The sequence below is a fragment of the Bos javanicus genome, chromosome 26, assembly GCF_032452875.1.
Source record: "Bos javanicus breed banteng chromosome 26, ARS-OSU_banteng_1.0, whole genome shotgun sequence".
Taxonomy (NCBI): domain Eukaryota; kingdom Metazoa; phylum Chordata; class Mammalia; order Artiodactyla; family Bovidae; genus Bos; species Bos javanicus.
The window spans coordinates 35,242,754-35,262,428 of NC_083893.1; the positions used below are offsets into that span (position 1 = coordinate 35,242,754).

General features: G+C 34.7%; 1 protein-coding gene across 5 annotated transcripts in view; it reads left to right on the forward strand.

Moving 5' to 3' along the window:
• The window catches only part of ATRNL1 (attractin like 1), an 802,849-nt gene that overhangs the window by 267,784 nt on the left and 515,390 nt on the right, over positions 1–19,675 (forward strand). For all 5 annotated transcript variants that reach the window (XM_061403577.1, XM_061403579.1, XM_061403580.1 and 2 more), the window contains 2 exons: positions 97–149; positions 19,002–19,096. In XM_061403577.1, coding sequence (XP_061259561.1) covers positions 97–149; positions 19,002–19,096 — 148 coding nt within the window. The remainder of the gene's footprint in view (positions 1–96; positions 150–19,001; positions 19,097–19,675) is intronic.

Consider the following 19,675-nt stretch of genomic DNA (forward strand, 5'->3'; position numbering starts at 1 on the left):
AATGTAGAGTTTAATTACTTGTTTGCTTGAAGGAAAAACTTGAAGCTTTTGAATTTTGTTGTTTAATAGTAAATGAGTTTTTTTGTGTTTCTACAGATGTGACTCTGAAAATCGCTATGTTGGTAATCCACTTAGAGGAACATGTTATTGTAAGTATTTGTGTTTTTTATTTTAGATAATTGGTTTGTTTTATTAATTTCAGGTGATTTTACAGGTAATAAAATTCATTTTGAATAACTAATGTCATTAATAGTTTATCATTTCTATTTTTGAATCTTATAGCTCCATATATTTTGCTAGGGAAGTCAGTGTCTCTTTGCTCTATTCTCTAATTATATTAATATTTGGTGCATTTTTTCCACTCTGAGGAATAAAACAACAGTAGATCTTATTTTGAACGTGCAACAAAAAACAAAATTTGAGTAACTCAGCTGGATTTTAATGTAATCTTTTTTCATCATGGTTAAATTTTGAACAAATAGAATTCTGTGATAGATTTTTCTGGGAGGCAATTTTGGTTTTACTAAAAAGCAATACTGATTTTGTACTGAAAGATCCTGTTATTGGGTAGTGATCATATGGCAGATATATGTTTAACTTTCAAGAAACAAGCAAACGATTTCTCAAATGGTTATACTATTTTCCATTTCCACCAGCAGTGTATGAGAATTTCAGTTCTTCAAAATCTCTCAGCACTTCGTATAGTCTTTTACATTTTAGCCATTCTAAGTGTGGTTTTTCTTTTCTAACTTCATTTTGTGTAACTATGGTAATAACTTTCAAAGATGAATTTGACAAGATTATGTTTTAAAACAAGAATAGTTAAACAGTATGAAGTAAACTTCAAAGATTAACTAAATTCAACTGAGATCTCTGGATCTGGCGGTTTTTAAATTGGTAGATTCTTTGCTGTTGTTCATCTTCTTTTCCCACATACATAAATGTGGGCTTTTGGGTTTATTCACTGTTTCCACTGATTTTGTTTTCTAGTTCATCTATTTTAGGTTTTGGCCTTAGCGATGTCCTTCTCTTTTATAGTTTGTAATTGTTGTTTTTGCCTCCATTTGATTTATGTTTGCTTTTTAATATGATTTTCTGTATAGTTTGTGGTTCAATTTTAACTTCTTTTTGTTTTTTTTAAGAATTTTCTTAATTCAATTAAGTAAATCTTACTAAAACCCTTGTTTTAATTATTTTTTATAATTTTACTGAGAATGTAGCATAAAAATCCCCAAACTTAGTAAGATATTTTTGCTTAGTAAGATATTTTTGTAAACTATGGGAGATTTGACAGTGCTTGTAGAGGTTTTTATGTATCACAAGTAGGCATGGGGTGTGGAGCCTGTGGACTTCTAGTGGGTAGAGGTTGCTATTGATACATGTCCTACAATACACATCAGAGCTCCTTTGAACCAAGAATCATCTGACTCAAATTTCAACACCATGAGGGTTGAGAAACCCTGATTTAGAGGTTTAATCAGATTCAGATATGATTTTGGAGGAAATACTTTCACAGGTGGTTTTGTGTTCTTCATGTAACTGAAGCACATAATGCCCGCAGTCTCTTTTTTGTTCTTAGCAGACACTGATGCTCAATGTTAGATTGCAACTGATTTAGGGGTTATAAACTGGTATTCTTACTCCTTTATTTCTTGATTGGAAAACTTTTGTGAAAACAAATTTCCTCGAGCGAGGCATTTGCTTACTTATTGCTACAGGCACGTGGGAAAGGCATGATAAATTTTTAATACATTTTTTAAAAATATATCAGTTTTCAAAATAAAGAATGCTTAATAAGTTTGCAACTCAGTTTGCTGTGTTTGTGTCATAAACTTATGGATACATGCGTATTTAATATGTTTCAGTCCACTTGCAATTATTGTCCTTACTGATGTTCACATTGTCTATTTTCTATTTGTTTTAATTTATCTTCGTTCTCTATATTTTCCACATGAATTTTATTTACTTCTCTCAAACATCCTGGATTTTATGGGGACATATTTTTGTCTGACTTTTTAAAATTAGAAATTCCTGTTTGATTCTTCTTAAATTTTAGTGTTTATTATATCCCCAAAGAGTAATTTAGTTACAATTATGGACACAAATAAATTACATTTCATTTTTTAGAAATAATGAATATACTAATATTTAAGCCTTTTATATTTAAGACTAAGATGATTTTTCTTTAGATCAGTGTTATCCAAATTAACCTAGTGTAAGCCATATGTAGAATTAAAATTTTTCTACTAACTATATCTCAAATATTAAAATAAACAGGTGAAGTTAATTTTGATAATATATACTATTTAATTCAAAATATCTAAAACATCATAGTATAAAAAATCATCAATGGCCTATTTTTATTTTTTCCAAGTGTTTGAATACAGCTTGTATACTATACTAATGGCAATCTCAATTTATATTAGTCACATTTTAATTACTTAAGACACGTGTGACTTAGTGACTACCATACTGGAAGCTCATCTATTATATAGGACTCATTGTCTCTTTAAAATGTTATAGGAATAGTCATAAAGCACTAGATGGCAGTCTTGTCACTTGTTATGAGACCTTAAAAGAGTAATAACATTTTAAAAGAAATGGTGTTTTTTAAAAAAGAGAAAAAAGGTCAGTGGTTCTTGTAATAATGTTAATGGAAACTATTCTGGTTTTAAAGACTGGAGTGAAATTTAAAATGCAGGTCTACACTGTAACTTGCAGCAATTGACCGCGATGTGGTGTTAATTTAATTGAAACTAATACTACAGCGCTTGTATCCTATAGACAGTCTTAGTTTTTTAAAATTCAGTTTAAACCCCCAAATCAAATGTATTTGATAGCTATCATGTATCACATGGAAAAAAAGTTTCTGTCAATGATATCAAGTTTGATTGACCCCTGTAAACATTGAAGGACTTAATTATTCTAGGCAAATATGAAAAGTAGTAGCTACGAACTAGTATAATTTCTTTTTTTGTAATGCATTTTGAAAAATTATAATAGCAATTATAGTGAAGAAAACCATAAACACAAGATGGAAGACTGGACTATGAAGATGTTATAGAGGATATATTTCCATGAGTAGAATCAGAGTATGAAAAGCCACTTACTGAAATCATCTACTTTATGCTTCTACTATATGTAATGTTCAAACTGCTGATTGTATTTCAGTATATTTCCAAGTAATCTAATATATTTTTGTCACCTTTTTCTCTGAAAAAATAGCTGTTTTGCTTTGATTTTCTCCCATTGCTTTTTAGAGTTCAGTGTGCAATTTTGTGATGAAAATAATACACTTCCCTCTTTTAAGAGTAAGAATTTTACTTACTACTTTTATATTCCATTCTCACCTCTACCACTGATCACATCTTGCCTTCGTTCATATTACTAAAAATTAAAATATTTATCCATTTATCTCCCTGTAAAACCTCTCATTGTTATTGATTTGTTTAATTGATGTTTATGTCTTGACTGAAAGACATTATTTATAAGTGTATTATTTACTGGATTTGATTTTTACTTTTGTTTTATAAGTGAGAGATAATATTTCTAGTGTGTGTTTTGTTGTTTCTAGTGTGTGTTATAGCTATAAATTAACATATCAGCCTCAGTTTAATTACTTAAAATTCTATGTCATGTAAAATAGTGAAAACAATTAAAACTTGAATTAACCTTATGTTTAGTATAACTATGCTGTGTTTTGTTTTAAAACAGAGTAAAAAATTTCTCCTCTTTTAAATGAAATATATTGTACTTTAATGGTTTATGTGACTTTTTATTTATTTATTTTAAATTTTATTTTATTTTTAAACTTTACATAATTGTATTAGTTTTGTCAAATATCAAAATGAATCCATCACAGGTATACATGTGTTCCCCATCCTGAACCCTCCTCCCTCCTCCCTCCCCATACCATCCCTCTGGGTCATCCCAGTGCACTAGCCCCAAGCATTCAGTATCGTGCATCGAACCTGGACTGGCATCTTGTTTCATACATGATATTTTACATGTTTCAATGCCATTCTCCCAAATCTTCCCACCCTCTCCCTCTCCCACAGAGTCCATAAGACTGTGACTTTTTAAATGAAAAATATAAATAGCAATTTAAATCTGCCTAGTACATCTGCAAATACAGCAGAAGTGACCTTGATTGACACAAAGAATCTAAATTTTTATATTTCACAAATTGAAGAATGATGAATCGAAGATTGATCTGGCAAAACATAAATGAGCCACATGGTTGACATTTTAATCTTATTCTTTGATTCATGTGTTTTTATTAAATTTCCTGAAGCTTATACGCCAGTGTTTTTAAATATGTATCTTAGAATTATTGAAGATCTTAGCATATTCCAAAATGAAGGACGACATAGCACAATTATGAGAAAGTGAAAAAAGCTGAGAGAAAAAAGTTGCTATTAACTTAGAAAAGAGATGAAAATTTATTTGATTGTATATTTATAAAAGACGTGTTATATTATTCTGGTTATGTAAATAAACATTGTAAAAATAGTTAAAAAAAAAAAGTTTAAGGAGGGGAGCAAAAATGCCTGAAAACCTCCCCCCAGGGCTCCCAGGTGGAGCTCTGCTGTGCCTCTCCTCTGTAAAGGTGCCCAATGCGAGGGAGCGCACAGCTGTTGGCCTGTACTTACTTTTCTTGCTAAGCCATGAAATGTGATGTGGGGCTTTATAAGTCTTGAGCAACGGTTGATAGCTCCTTATTTGTATGAAAATGCTGAATGTGCTTTTCTGATGCTGAATACATGCTTTTCTAAATAAATTATGTCCTGAGAATGGTTTCACATAAAAGAGGTAATAGCATGTCTCATATTCCTATTGTGAACAACTATTTTTCACAGATATATAGCTCATTATTTTGGATCATTTATTAAATAAAACTGGAAAACCATCTGATTTTAAAATAATGATAAACTAGTTAAACTTTATTGAGCACTTACTGTGCCAGGTTATTCTAAGCTTTGTCCATTTATTAGCTTGTTAAATCCTTATGAGAAGGGTATGCTTATTATCACTTTTTTTTTTTTTCCCATTTGTGGAAACATAGGCAGAGAAAAGTTGATTCATTTATATAAGATCACAGGGCAAGGAAATGTCAAATCCAGTTTTAATCCAGGCAGCCTGGGTCTATAGCGTCTTCTGGGTCTGTATCACCCACTCTCAACTACAGGTGATAAAACTGTTTCTACTAAAATTCATGATATATTTAACCTGAGTTGTTTTTATATAAATATATGTGTATATATATAAATAAAATAAAAATGTCATGGTAAAGAAAATGAAAACAGGACCTAAATAATTTAAAAAAATTAAACTGTTTTCTCAAATGATGTCTTCATATGAAAGAAAATAGGCTTACCAAAATGGATATATAAATTTTATATAGTTTTAATTAGAATTCATTCAGTTTAATTTTTTGAAATATATGCATTGGAGTAAATTATCATAAAATTTATTTTAAATGATATACTTTTAGAATATTCAGTAAAATTATAAAAAGGAAAAATAGTGAGAAATTCCCACCTGGTAGATATCCAGACATATGGTAACTCTAATTGTACTGGTTCCTATTTGGTGTAGGAATCGAATTAATAAGACAGAGTTCAGAATTAGATTCCTGAACATTTGGAAATTTCTATGGCAGTCAATTTATTTTTATAGAAGTTCTTAATGACTTAATCTGCTTGTTCTAAGATATCCCAGACTTTACCCTAGATCATGGCTTTTGGATTTACTGTTTTTCTGCCTCAAATACTCCATCTCTATTACTCTACTCTTACCTAAAATAGACTTGCTTAGGGATTATGACAACTTTTTTTTTCCATCCTAACACTTACACTAAAATGAAGTTATATCTCACTTATTTGTTTACTTGAATGTGGTTCTCTTTACTCACTAGAAAGAAAATCTGTGAGCCCAGGACTTTCTCTTGTTGGAACCATACTTATAATAGAAAAGCCTGTGTCTCCTAGGAAAGCTTTCAGTAAATATACTGGGAGTACACATGTAAGCTATTAATAAATAAATGAACACACATATATTGGTGCTGTGTGGGCAAGTTTTTTAACTGATGGGGTGTTTGACCAAAATTTTTGGAAATCGTGTTATAGGTTATCAAGTAAAAGTTGCTTTACATTATTTTTTAAATTAATTTATTTAAAGGGGTACAGTTCATCATTGAAAAGCTTTACGCACCAGCCATTCATTTAAATAAAAATGAGTTTCAATCTTTGTTTTTCTAGTTAACCTGTGGAACATTAGCAGCCAATACAGTTTGAGCAGTTTTCCATGTATCACTGCAGAAAGCTTAGCTACTTGGAGATAGTATGAAGCAAAGGGAGGTGGCTTTTGAAGAGATCATGGTATATTACATGAAAACTTGTAAATTAGAATCACTGACATGTAGACATTGGTGATCATGGTTCATCTTCTGTTATTCATTGAGAAAAAAGTAAGACTCAGTGGGTTGAAGTATGTATCTTAGGCCTCACAATGAGTTAGAGTGTGGATGATAGCAAGGGTTCTGTATTTTTTTTCTGTGATACTGTACCTAGAAAGTGTTCAGCTTTTAAAGTTCCTAAACAACAGATTTTGCCTTTGCAATTATTCTAAATGTTTCAAGCTTAGTATAAATTCTTAATAATTGTAAGTATGGATAGTACTGTTCAGCATGCAAGGAAATGTTAGTATTTATTGAGTATTTATTACGTGCAAAGCAATTTATTATTATTTCATTTAATATGCACAGGATGACATCTTTTTTCTCCTTAATTTTTACTTACTCAAGAGTTACACTAATAGAGCTTGGAGAGACTGTCAGTTATTGGAATTAACTTGCTTTTCTTTATTCATTCAACGTATATTTATTGACTAACTACTCTGGGGATTGACTAACTACTTGTGTTCTGCTCCATTGAAGCTGATAAAGCAGTAGGAAAGATAGATATTAAACTTGTCGTACAATTACCTAGATATGATGATCATAAGACCTCTGAATAAGAATTATAGATGCTTTGGGAATAGATTACAAGAGAGCCTGACCTAATTCGTGGACCAAGGGGTAGAAGTGGATGAAGCAAGAGAATGAGGAAGTGATGACGTGAAAGGCAACTTGGTAGTGGACCGGTGATGGTGTGACGATGGGAAGAAGTAGAATCAGTGGCGGCAGCATCCACAAAGGCCAGTGGTTGGAAAGATCATGGCACATGAGATGCTCCCACGTTAACACAGAGAATTAGGAGAAGGAATCAAGGGATGAGGTATGTGAGATACGCAGGATCAGATCATGCAGTGCTTTATAGAGCATGCAAGCTTAATAGAGCATTTGGTCTTCATCTTAAGAAAAATGAGAAGCCATTGAAGGATATTAAGATGTTAAAATGTAATATAATCAGGCTGCTTGCAGTGTGTCAAACAGCTTGGTGAGGGCGATAGAGCATGAGAGCTCATTTTAGCTCATTTTCTGAGGCATTGTTCCCATAGTTACTTTTTAATTACGGCTGTGATACATTTAGACTATAAGTATACCTGACCTTATATTACTTAAGTTTTATCATTTATAAACAGTTATCTAAGTTGGCACATACATGTGCATATACAAAGTTGAGTTCAGTCGCTCAGTTGTGTCCGACTCTTTGCAACCCCAAGGACTGCAGCTCGCCAGGCTTCCCTGTCCGTCACCAACTCCCAGAGCTTACTCAAACTCATGTCCATCAAGTGGGTGATGCTGTCCAACCATCTCATCCTCTGTCATCCCCTTCTCCTCCTGCTTTCAATCTTTCCCAACAGCAGGGTCTTTTCCAATGAGTTGGTTCTTTTCATCAGGTGGCCAAAGTATTGGAGTTTCCGCTTTAGCATCAGTCCTTCCAGTGAATATTCAGGACTGATTTCCTTTAGGATTGATTGGTTTGATCTCCTTGCAGTCCAAGGGACTCTCAAGAGTCTTCTTCAACACCACAGTTCAAAAGCATAAATTCTTCAGCACTCAGCTTTCTTTATAGTCCAACTCTCACATCCATACATGACTATTGGAAAAGCCATAGCTTTGACTAGACAGACTTTTGTTGGCAAAGTAACATCTCTGCTTTTTAATATGCTATCTAGGTTGGTCATAGCTTTTCTTCCAAGGAGCAAGCATCTTTAAATATCATGGCTGCGGTCACCATTTGCAGTGATTTTGTACACATACATGTACTTAGTATGTGTTTACATATCAGTGATATGTACTTTTACATATGCCATTGTTTAAAACATACTGCTGCTGCTGCTAAGTCACTTCAGTCGTGTCCGACTCTGTGCGACCCCATAGACGGAAGCCCACGAGGCTCACCCGTCCCTGGGATTCTCCAGGCAAGAACACTGGAGTGGGTTGCCATTTCCTTATCCAAAACATACTAGGATTCTCAATGTTGTTGTTGTCAAAGTCTATATATATCCTCTTCACGCTCCTCAGGATGGCTAAATGCATAATCATGAGCTCATATATTTAAAACAAATACATAAGTATGTCGGCTACCCTTGTGTCTCAAATGGTAAAGAAACTGCCTGCAGTGCAGGAGACCAGGTTCCATCTCTGGGTAAGGAACATCACCTAGGGAGGGAATGGCTACTCACTCCAGTATCTTGCCTGGAGATTCCCATGGACAGAAGAGTCTGGTGGGCTACAGTCCATGGGGTTGCAAAGAGTCAGACATGATTGAGCAGCTCTGAAATTGATTTTTGAAATCTTGTAGAATTCATTCAGCCCCAGTACAATGAATATTGAAAGTGAAATAATACTTATTGAATGTCTTGATTTTATGAGACAGTGGCACTAATACATACTAACACAATTATGTTTAACCCACAGAGCAGTCTTATGAAGTAGGTGGTATTATCTTCATTGTACCACTGAATCTCACTGAGAAAATTAACCAGCATACTATAACCCAGTTGGTACATGGGAGATTACAATTAAGATCTCCTTAAATACTGTGCATAATGCTGAGTTAAAAGTAAAATGCAATATTCACTGGTAAAAAAGCAAATCATTAAACCTTAGTTCCTTTCTCAAAATATTCAAATTAAGAATTTATGAAATTTGTCTGAACAGTGTATTTATACATCATAGGCAAATTGATTTCATTTGCAATCCTGACAGGTTTGCCTTTAGACCTCAGATATATAGATATTTCCAGTGTCTTTGCTGGGTTTTATCACTGGTTACTGTTTTCTTAAAAATACATTATTTTATATAGCTTTTGCTAAAAGAGTAAAGCAAATATTCACCATTTGCTTTTCATCACCCCAATATAGCATGTACTCAAAAACCTCCCTCGCAGTTCAAGTTCTCTTTGAACATGTATTTTTCTATGTGTAAATTTTTAGTCATCTCTTTACAATTAATCATTAGTTTGGTGGGATATCTGACCTTTTAAATCTGTTCTCTTGATATTTTATTTGCTTAAACTCCTTTTAGCATACTGTTTGAGTTTTACTCATGACCTTGATTTTTACATATAACTTGTTATTAATTATTTTTAGTAAATAACAGCCAGTTTTTTGTTGTTGTTGCTCCAAAACTACTAGTCCTGTATTGACTGAACTATCTAAAAAAATTTGTTGCGTGTTGGAACTTCACCCTTGATTTTTTCTAGCCACAGAAGACTGGGAAGACAGTCTGATTATTTTACATGTTTTCAATCATCTGTACCTAAGAAGTAAGTGAATTTGGAATTAGATATGCCATTTTTGGAAAGATATGCAGCCATATAAATTTAATTTCTTGACATGCAAGTGTAAGTCATGTGGAAAGCACATTAAAGATCAAGGATCAAAAGAAAAAAGCTCTCTGCACACTTTTTAAAAAAAAATTTCCCCCTTTTGGCCCAGTTATGAAAGTTATGCATGTTTCATTCTAGAAAAGAGATAGACAAAAAAGACAAATTAAAAAGCACCGATAATTCTTCTATCCAGAGAAAATTGTTGGCAACATTGTATCAGATACTTTCTCAGTCTTTTATTTATGTACTAACACTGTTTTATGCTGAATAAATGCCTCACTCTCCAAAGAAGGCCGCATTCTAACCCTTGACTTGTGAATATATTACCATAAATGGTAAAAGGGCATTTGTAGATAGAATACAATTAAGAATTTTGAGATTATCCTGGATTATTCTGGTGGACCCAGTGTAGTTACGTGTGTTCTGAAAGAGGGTAGAGGGAGGTGTGACTACAGTGGTGGGAACTGTAATCACATAAGCAAAAGATTGGAAAGACAGAGGTAGGGTTCATTAGCTAAAGAGTGAGAGGTCTTCAGAAGCTGAGAGAGTCAGGAAATGGAATTTTTTGAGCACCCCCAGAAGGAACCAGCGTCACATTCTGGTTTTACCTTGTAAGAATCATTTGGACTTCAGACTTCCAGAACTATAAGTGAATAAATTTGTGTTGTTTTCAGCCACTAAGTTTCTTGTAATTTGTAACAGCAGCAGTAAATAAAACATATACACTTTTTGTGTATTTATTTCTTTTCCAAGCATAGCATTACAAATGAAGTATTTCACAACGTTATTATTCTTTAATTTGTTCTTAATACCTTTAGGTATGTCATATGTTCTCTTGTCTCTATCAGCATATCATAGCTTTAACTTATTTTTATTCATTGGTTTTCCATGTTAGCAGTTTCTAAATCAAATTAAATTGAAAATTATATTTCATCTTTAACATGAAATCTATGCTCAACAAATTTTTATTCACCTTGCTAATTGAGACCTTATGTCTGTTGACTGTCAGCTCCTATTTTCCCCTCCTCTTGGCCCCTGGCAACCCTCTTGGTACTCTCTAATTTGATGGGCTTGACTGGTTTAGATTCCTCGTATTAGTAGAATCATGCAGTATTTGTACTTCTGTGACTGTTGTATTTCACTTAGCTCCTTACCTTAATTACTATAACTATATAGTTAACCCTAACATCTAAGATCTCCAGGCCCCTTTCAATGCATATCCTCTGCTTATAATAAAGCTATCCTGAGAGTACAGAGTGTTCAAGTCCTATAGGCCTTCATGGAAACTGAACACAACATACTTCAAGCATAATTAAAGCACATGTGGAAACAAATCAAGAATAATGTCAAGAGAGATAACAGGCAGGGGACAAAGTTTTAAGCTATTTCTACATCTTGACTGTATTAAATAGTGCTGCAGTAACACTGGAAAGCTATTATCTCTTTGAGATCTCAACTTCAACTCTCTTGGATGAACACCTAGAATGGTACTGCAGGAGCTAATATATATTTCATAAAACATTGATCCAGTTTCTTTTGACTTATGTCGTTACTTAAGATCACCTAACATCTTGCCTAATCTTACTTTCTAAATATTTCCTTTGTGTGTGTGAATGTGTGTGTGTGTGTGTGTGTGTGTGTGTGTGTGTGCACATGCCCATATGCACATGACTGGATAGCAATAGTATTTTTTCAATAACAATTAAGATATAATCTACATACCTAAAATATCACCCTTTTAAATACAATTCAGTGATTTTCAGTATATCCACAAGGCTGTGAAAACATCATCATTATCTAATTCTACAACATTTTTCTCCTAAGAGAAATCTTGGAGACATTATCAGTCACTGCTTCTCCTTTCCCCTAGCTTTTGACATCCTTTTTCCTATCTTTATGGATTTGTCCACTCTGAAATATTGTATAAGTGACATCTTGGAATATGTGGTCTTGTGTAATGGCTTCGTTTATTTATCATGATATTTTCAAGGTTCGTCCATATCATATCATCCAAAGTGATAGCAGGTATCAGTATTTCATTCCTCTTCATGGCCAAACAATATTCAAATGTATGGACATATCATATTTGTTTTCCATTCATCAACTGATGGACATTGGGGTTGTTTTTACTTTGGGGCTATTATGAATAACACTGGATTTTAAAATATTTTATGCAGGTTATTTCCTTTTAATATTTAGATTTGAATCTTCAACAGATTTTTATCATATATTTAACATATAAGTGTTATGTTCTTTTCAATTTGTTTTGATGTCAGCTTTAGCAGTATTTTCCATGCACATATTGAAATTTTCTGTGTCTAATTTTCCTCTTGAGTGATTTTCATCTCTGTTCTATTCTCAGAGGCTTTTTCAGATTTGACCTACATAGCACTGATGCATAATTATGTTTTAATTCCCTTATTTTCTGATCTATTATTTTTAATTTTGCCATTATATAATTGCATTTTGTTTCTGTTTTGTTTCTTACAGTTGTAACTTACCTAACTCTCTTTTATTGTAGTTTTAAGTGTTATTATCTTGTCTTTGATCTTAAGTATGTGGGATATTTTTAGATTTTCTTTTTTCTTTCATGCATACTGCATAGATATTTTAAATGACCTAACACACTGACTCTATTGTTGATAAACTGATATTTTTCTCTTCTCTCTCCTTACTATGCAAGTCAGATTAACAATACAAAAGATGTCAACTTTTCTCTTCTCTTTATTTTCATAATTTTTTTCATTTATACAGTCAAAATTTGAGGCCAGACATATGAGCGACCTCATGTTTCCCTTAAGGTCTACCACGCTTGTACATCCCACTCACCCATATTGCTTTTAGATCTAATTGGGAAGTTAATGGCCAGCGTCTAGATTTCCTGGAATTATCAAAAATAGTTTGCTAATTGTTAGCTGGAATATTTAGTACAGCTGTTACAACCTTCAGGGCTCAGCCTACAAAATCAGAAGATTGATTTATGTAGTGTTTATAACAAAGGTCCGTCTAGTCAAGGCTATGGTTTTTCCTGTGGTCATGTATGGATGTGAGAGTTGGACTGTGAAGAAGGCTGAGCGCCGAAGAATTGATGCTTTGAAACTGTGGTGTTGGAGAAGACTCTTGAGAGTCCCTTGGACTGCAAGGAGATCCAGCCAGTCCATTCTGAAGATCAGCCCTGGGATTTCTTTGGAAGGAATGATGCTAAAGCTGAAACTCCAGGACTTTGGCCACCTCATGCGAAGAGTTGACTCATTGGAGAAGACTCTGATGCTGGGAGGGATTGGGGGCAGGAGGAGAAGGGGACGACAGAGGATGAGATGGCTGGATGGCATCACTGACTCAATGGACATGAGTCTGAGTGAACTCCGGGAGTTGGTGATGGACAGGGAGGCCTGGCGCGCTGCGATTCATGGGGTCGCAAAGAGTTAGACACAACTGAGTGACTGAACTGAACTGATAGTTTTCTTCAAGCTTTGAAATGTATCTTTGGTATTTTTCCTATTCATAAAGTTTTCAAATAGTTGTCTCTAGTTAGTACTATATTTGTTGTTGTTCAGTCACTAAGTCGTGTCCGACTCTTTGTGACTCCATGGACCGCAGCACACCAGGCTTCCGTGTCCTTCACTATCTCTCCGAGTTTGCTCAAACTCATGTCCGTTGAGTCAGTGATGCCATCCAACCATCTCATCCTTTGTTGCCCCAGTACTACATTTAAACATACACAATGCAGGTTTTCCTTTTTAATTATGAAAGATTAAAATATGCTAAAAAGTATAGTATATATTTTCATACGTATAGTATATATAGTTTTGTACGACATGTGATTTTAAAAGATCTCCTGCATGATCCAGTGGCAGACTTTATTTTCTTGGGCTTCAAAATCACTGCAGACGGTGACTGCAGCCATGAAATTAAAAGACCCTTGCTCCTTGGAAGAAAAACTATGACCAACCTAGACAGCATATGAAAAAGCAGAGACATTACTTTGCTGACAAAGGTCCGTCTCTTCAAAGCTATGGTTTTTCTGGTAGTCATGTATGGATGTGAATGTTGGACTATAAAGCTGAGCACTGAAGAAATGATGCTTTTAAACTGTGGTGTTGGAGAAGACTCTTGAGAGTCCCTTGCACTGCAAGGAGAGCCAACCAATCAATCACAAAGGAAATCAATCCTGAATATTCATTGGAAGGACTGATACTGAAGCTGAAACGAATACTTTGGTCACCTGATGAGAAGAACTGACTCATTAGAAAAGACCCTGATGATGGGAAAGACTGAAGGCAGGAGGAGAAGGGGACAACAGAGGATGAGATGGTTGGGTGGCATAACTGACTCAATGGACATGAGTTTGAGCAAGCTCCGGTAGATGGTAAAAGGACAGGGAAGCCTGGTGTGCTGCAGTCTGTGGGGTCGCAAAGAGTCAGACATGCTGAGTGACTGAACAATAACATGATTTTAAAATTGTGGACCTATCACTGAGTTTAACAAAGTTTAACACTTTGCTCTGTTTCCTGCAGCAGCACGGGCTCTACCTCTGCTCACCTTAGTTTAGGATGGGTATGCTGTACAGGGCTTCATCCTACAATGTCAGTAGCAGGATTTTCTTAAGGCTTTCTTTTTTCCCTTTTGTTGTGAATTTGTTGTTATTTCTAGATTACAGCTACTTTAGCACACAAGTGGGGAGAGATATAGAGTAAAGAAAAACCAACGAAACAAAACCCCCACAAACCCAGGGGACTCACATCTGGGCCGTCTTTTGAGTTAGGAGATCACTGCCTTTTACCTACCCCAGGGTATTGTTCTAAAATTTCTTCTCTCTCTCCTTTATCATCAACTTTTTCTGTTCCACTAAATTTTACTTATGCCAATTATTATGAAAAGCTGTTCTTTCTCACAGTTTAAAAAAGAAGTTCTCTTACTGCACTGTTCACACTTGCTCCTCCAATTCTGTCATTTCTTTGTATTCGTCAATAATTCAATGTTATTTGAATTGATTTATAGTCAAACATGATTTTCTTTTTTATACCATAATAAATTGCTTCATTAAAGCGGTACAAAAACTTATTTTCAAATTATGCACATTTGCATAAACTTGAGGATTTTAATGTTTTATGTTCTGTACCCTACTTAGCTAAGAAGTTCAGAGTAAATTATAGCATTAAGGTATATGTTTTGTGCCAGGTAATTTCTCATTTGCAACCCCTTTAAAATATACCAGCATGATAGTATTTGAAATTAGGGAGTGAAATATAACTTCTGGTTAAGTGGAAAATTGTACCGTTGGTTTCTAGAATACTTTAAGCAACCTTAAAAGGAACCATTTTGTGTAGAATTCTGAACTTTCTTCAGTTTATAAAAATTAACATTCACTGAGTAGTACCTGATTAGTCACTTGAGTTCAATAATGCTCCTACTAATTTTGCCCCAGGATTCAGACTGACTTTCTAGCTCAGATGATGTTAGGATTGATCATTACCATGCTTAATATACATTGTACTGATCTTGTTCTTCCAACTATAATAAATAGCAATAGAGAAATCAAATGTCTGGGCAAGAGTTGGGTGACTGTGGCTGAGGACTAGAGTCCCCAAAGCAGAAGAATGTTCATAGGACCGGGGCACTGGAGCCTCTACCCAGAGCTGTTCAAGTGTCCCAGTCACCCAGTCCCTTCCTCCTGAAAGCCTTCTGTTCCTGACTTTTAATGCTAAGTTTCAAGCTAGAAAAACAGGAAGATAATTATTGAGATAAGCATTTGAAAATAGTTTTGAAATGTTTATTTTTCCTCAGTGGCGAGGATGTTTGTTCAGTCGCTCAGTCTTGACCAACTCTTTGCAACCCCGTGAACTGCAGCACGCCAGGCTTCCCTGTCCTTCGGTATCTCCCAGAGTTTGCTCAGACTCTTGTCCATTGAGTTCAGTGTTTTCTCTTTATTCTGAATTGATGGTATCTTTCCTCAGTATTGTAGCTGTCTGTACTTCTAGAACCTCCTCAGCGGCAGCTGACCGAGCTGATCACTGTTCTCTTTTCTAAGCACTTCGTTTACTTCGTTCTCTTTTCTAAGCACTTCACTCACTGGACACTAAATTCTGGTTGTGTTTCTATCTCGTGGGTTGCCCTGTCAGCCTCCTTTGTGGGCTTCTTCAGAGGATCTGATTATTTAACATTGTTTTACCTCAGGGCTCATCCCTGGCGCCTCTACTCTATTCATGACTGGTGATTTCTTGGCTTCGCAGCTTTAGAGGCCATTACAATGCAGATGATTTCCAAATTGTTATCCATTGGGCTCCTGAGCTCAGAGTATCATGTAGATATTCAATAAGTAACTCAAACTTAACATCTTCAAAACTAAGCTTCTAATTATTTCACACTGACAGCAAATAAAACCTGTTCTCACCCATCTCAGTTAAAGCTGACATTTTACCTGGTCTTGGGCCAAAAAATACAACCTTTTCCTTCTTTAAAATGCTGCATCTGTTTATTTAGCTAATTCTGTCTGTCACACCTTCCAAATTCATTCACTGTCTGGCCCCTTTCCGGTATCTTCTTTGCTGTTCCTGTCTCTACCATCACTTTTTGTAGCATTCTTGCCACAGTCTCTTTATAGGAATCACACTTAAGACTTGTTCTTTTGTTGAGGTTTTGGAGCTTGTTTCCTCTGCCTGGATTACAGTTTCTCTTGTAACTGCCATGACTTCTTCTCTTAACTGCCTTTGATCTTTAAATTATTGTTGTTGTTCAGTCACTAAGTCGTGTCCAACTCTTTGCAACACCAGGCTTTCCTGTTCTTCACTATCTCCTGGAGTTTGCTCAGATTCATGTCCATGGAGTCAGTGATGGTATTTAACCATTTCATCTTCTGTCACTCCCTTCTCCTTCTACCTTTAGTCTTTCCCAGCATCAGGATCTTTTCCAGTGAGTCAGCTCTTTGCATCAGGTGGCCAAAATATTAGAGCTTCAGCTTCAGTTTCATTATCTGTAAATTTTCCTTTGCAAAATTTCAAGCATACTCCTACCTGGACAGAAAATTTCTCTCCTCTTTACTGGATTATGACTATTACACTTATTGTCATTATTATACTATATGCTTAAATTACTTATTAATTTTCAATATCCATTTGATATAAGTTGCATGGGACACAAATCTCTATCTTTTATTATTTTATATTTCCAATGTCTGGAACAACACTGGGCCATTGAATTTTCCCTGCATTTTCTGGCAATAATATGAAAAACAGAAATATGACCTATTATATAATCCTCATTATAATGGATAATGCTGCCTGTAAAAAAATCTTGGAAAAACAAAATATTGTCTTTTATTAAATTACATAAGAAATATATAGAGTGGATCTTACAAGGTATAAAGGAAGCAACATGAAGACTGATGCTCTGACAGTAAATCCGGTGACATTGTTCCTATCTTTACTTTTAACTTTAATGGTACTTAACAGCTGAGAGCATAACATGAAAGTTATGCTTCCAAAAAATAAAATTATTTTCTATTTAAATAATTTGAAATATTTAAAAGATTTCACAAAGTAAAAATTACCATAATAATAGGGACTAGTAAATTCTTTAGGGAATGTGGTGAAATATTCACTATCAGTTCGGTCGCTCAGTTCTGTCTGACTCTTTGCAACCCCATGAACCGCAGCACGCCAGGCCTCCCTGTCCATCACCAACTCCCAGAGTTCACCCAGCTCATGTCCATCAAGTTGGTGATGGCATCCAACCATCTTATCCTCTGTTGTCCCCTTCTCCTCCTGCCCTCAATCTTTCCCAGCATCAGAGCCTTTTCAAATGAGTCAGCTCTTCGAATCAGGTGGCCAAAGTATTGGAATTTTAGCTTTAACATCAGTCCTTCCAATGAACGCCCAGGACTGATCTCCCTTAGGATGGACTGGTTGGATCTCCTTGCAGTCCAAGGGACTCTCAAGAGTCTTCTCCAATACAACAGTTCAAAAGCATCAATTTTCTGCACTCAGCTTTCTTCACAGTCCAACTCACATCCATACATGACAAGTGGAAAAACCATAGCCTTGACTAGACAGACCTTTGTTGCCAAAGTTATGTCTCTGCTTTTGAATATGCTGTCTAGGTTGGTCATAACTTTCCTTTCAAGGAGTAAGCGTCTTTTAATTTCATGGCTGCAGTCACCATCTGCAGTGATTTTGGAGCCCAGAAAAATAAAGTCTGACACTGTTTCCACTGTTTTCCCACCTATTTCCCATGAAGTGATGGGACCGGATGCCATGATCTTCGTTTTCTGAATGTTGGGCTTTAAGCGAACTTTTTCACTCTCCTCTTTTGCTTTCATCAAGAGGCTCTTTAGTTCTTCTTCACTTTCTGCCATAAGGGTGGTGTCATCTGCATATCTGAGGTTATTGATATTTCTCCCAGCAATCTTGATCCCAGCTTGTGCTTCTTCCAGTCCAGCGTTTCTCATGATGTACTCTGCATATAAGTTAAATAAGCAGGGTAACAATATACAGCCTTGACCTCCTCCTTTTCCTATTTGGAACCAGTGTGTTGTTCCATGTCCAGTTCTTAAGTGTTGCTTCCTGACCTGCACACAGGTTTCTCAAGAGGCAGGTCAGGTCTGGTATGCCCATCTCTTTCAGAATTTTCTACAGTTTATTGTGACCCACATAGTCAAAGGCTTTGGCATAGTCAATAAAGCAGAAATAGATGTTTTTCTGGAACTTTCTTGCTTTTTCAGTGATCCAGCGGATGTTGGCAGTTTGATCTCTGGTTCCTCTGCCTTTTCTAAAACCAGAATTACTTAGCCATTAAAGTTCATGTTTTCAAAAAATTTTGAATTTATAAAAGTAGAACATCAAAATGTCTCCCTGTTATCTATTTATACAATTTTAACTTGAATATAATGCACCAAAATATTACCTGTATTTTTCTCTGATTGTAAGATTATGGATGACTTTATTTTATTCTCTTGTGTAGTTTTTCAGAAAAAACTGTAGTTTGTTGAAATTTTATAATGGTAACAGGAGTAATAAATAGAATTTTGAAGTGTTAAGTGCTTTTATATCTGCATTTTACTTTTTGTTGCTTAATAACAATGATTTATATTTTGCCAGTCTTGAGTAACCACTAGTAATTTAATGACAATAATTTTCAATGCTGATATTGAATATATTTTCACCTACCTTGTTTTCAAGCAAGTTTTAAAAGTACATAGCGGGATTGTATTTTTTTCCCCTACAGACAGCCTTTTGATTGATTATCAGTTTACATTCAGCTTATTACAGGAAGATGATCGCCACCATACTGCCATAAACTTCATAGCAAACCCAGAACAGGTGAGACGATCCTTTAACTTTTACAGTGTAGTTGTATCAATGGATGCGATGTTTCTCTATGTTTCATTGTGATTGTGCCTCTTCTCAGAATTATCACACTGTAGGGCTTTTGTAGAAAAACAAATCCTTTTGGGTTTTTCTTTTCATAAAACCTAAATATCTTTGTAATCAGAGAATTTTTGACCTTGATAGTTCAGATTTTGCAAATAGTCCTACAGTGTGTACATTATTTCTGATATTTTTTCAGGCTTACAGCAGTGTTTCTGTTTTTAACTATGTTTTCACACTGGTAGTAGTCTTCTTTGAAAATAAAACCTATTGCTTCATAACACAAGCTATATTATATATATATATATATTTAATATACTGTTACATAATAGTAGGTTTTCATTATCTTTTTTTAATAAACCCTTTGGTTTATCTGAATTGTATGAATGCTAGGTTTTAAAAAACATTTTTATTGAGATATAATTGACATCTTACAATATAAGTTAAAAATGTATAATATGCTGATTTAATATATGTATATATTGCAATATGATTACAACCATAGCATGACCTAACACTGCAGTCATGTCA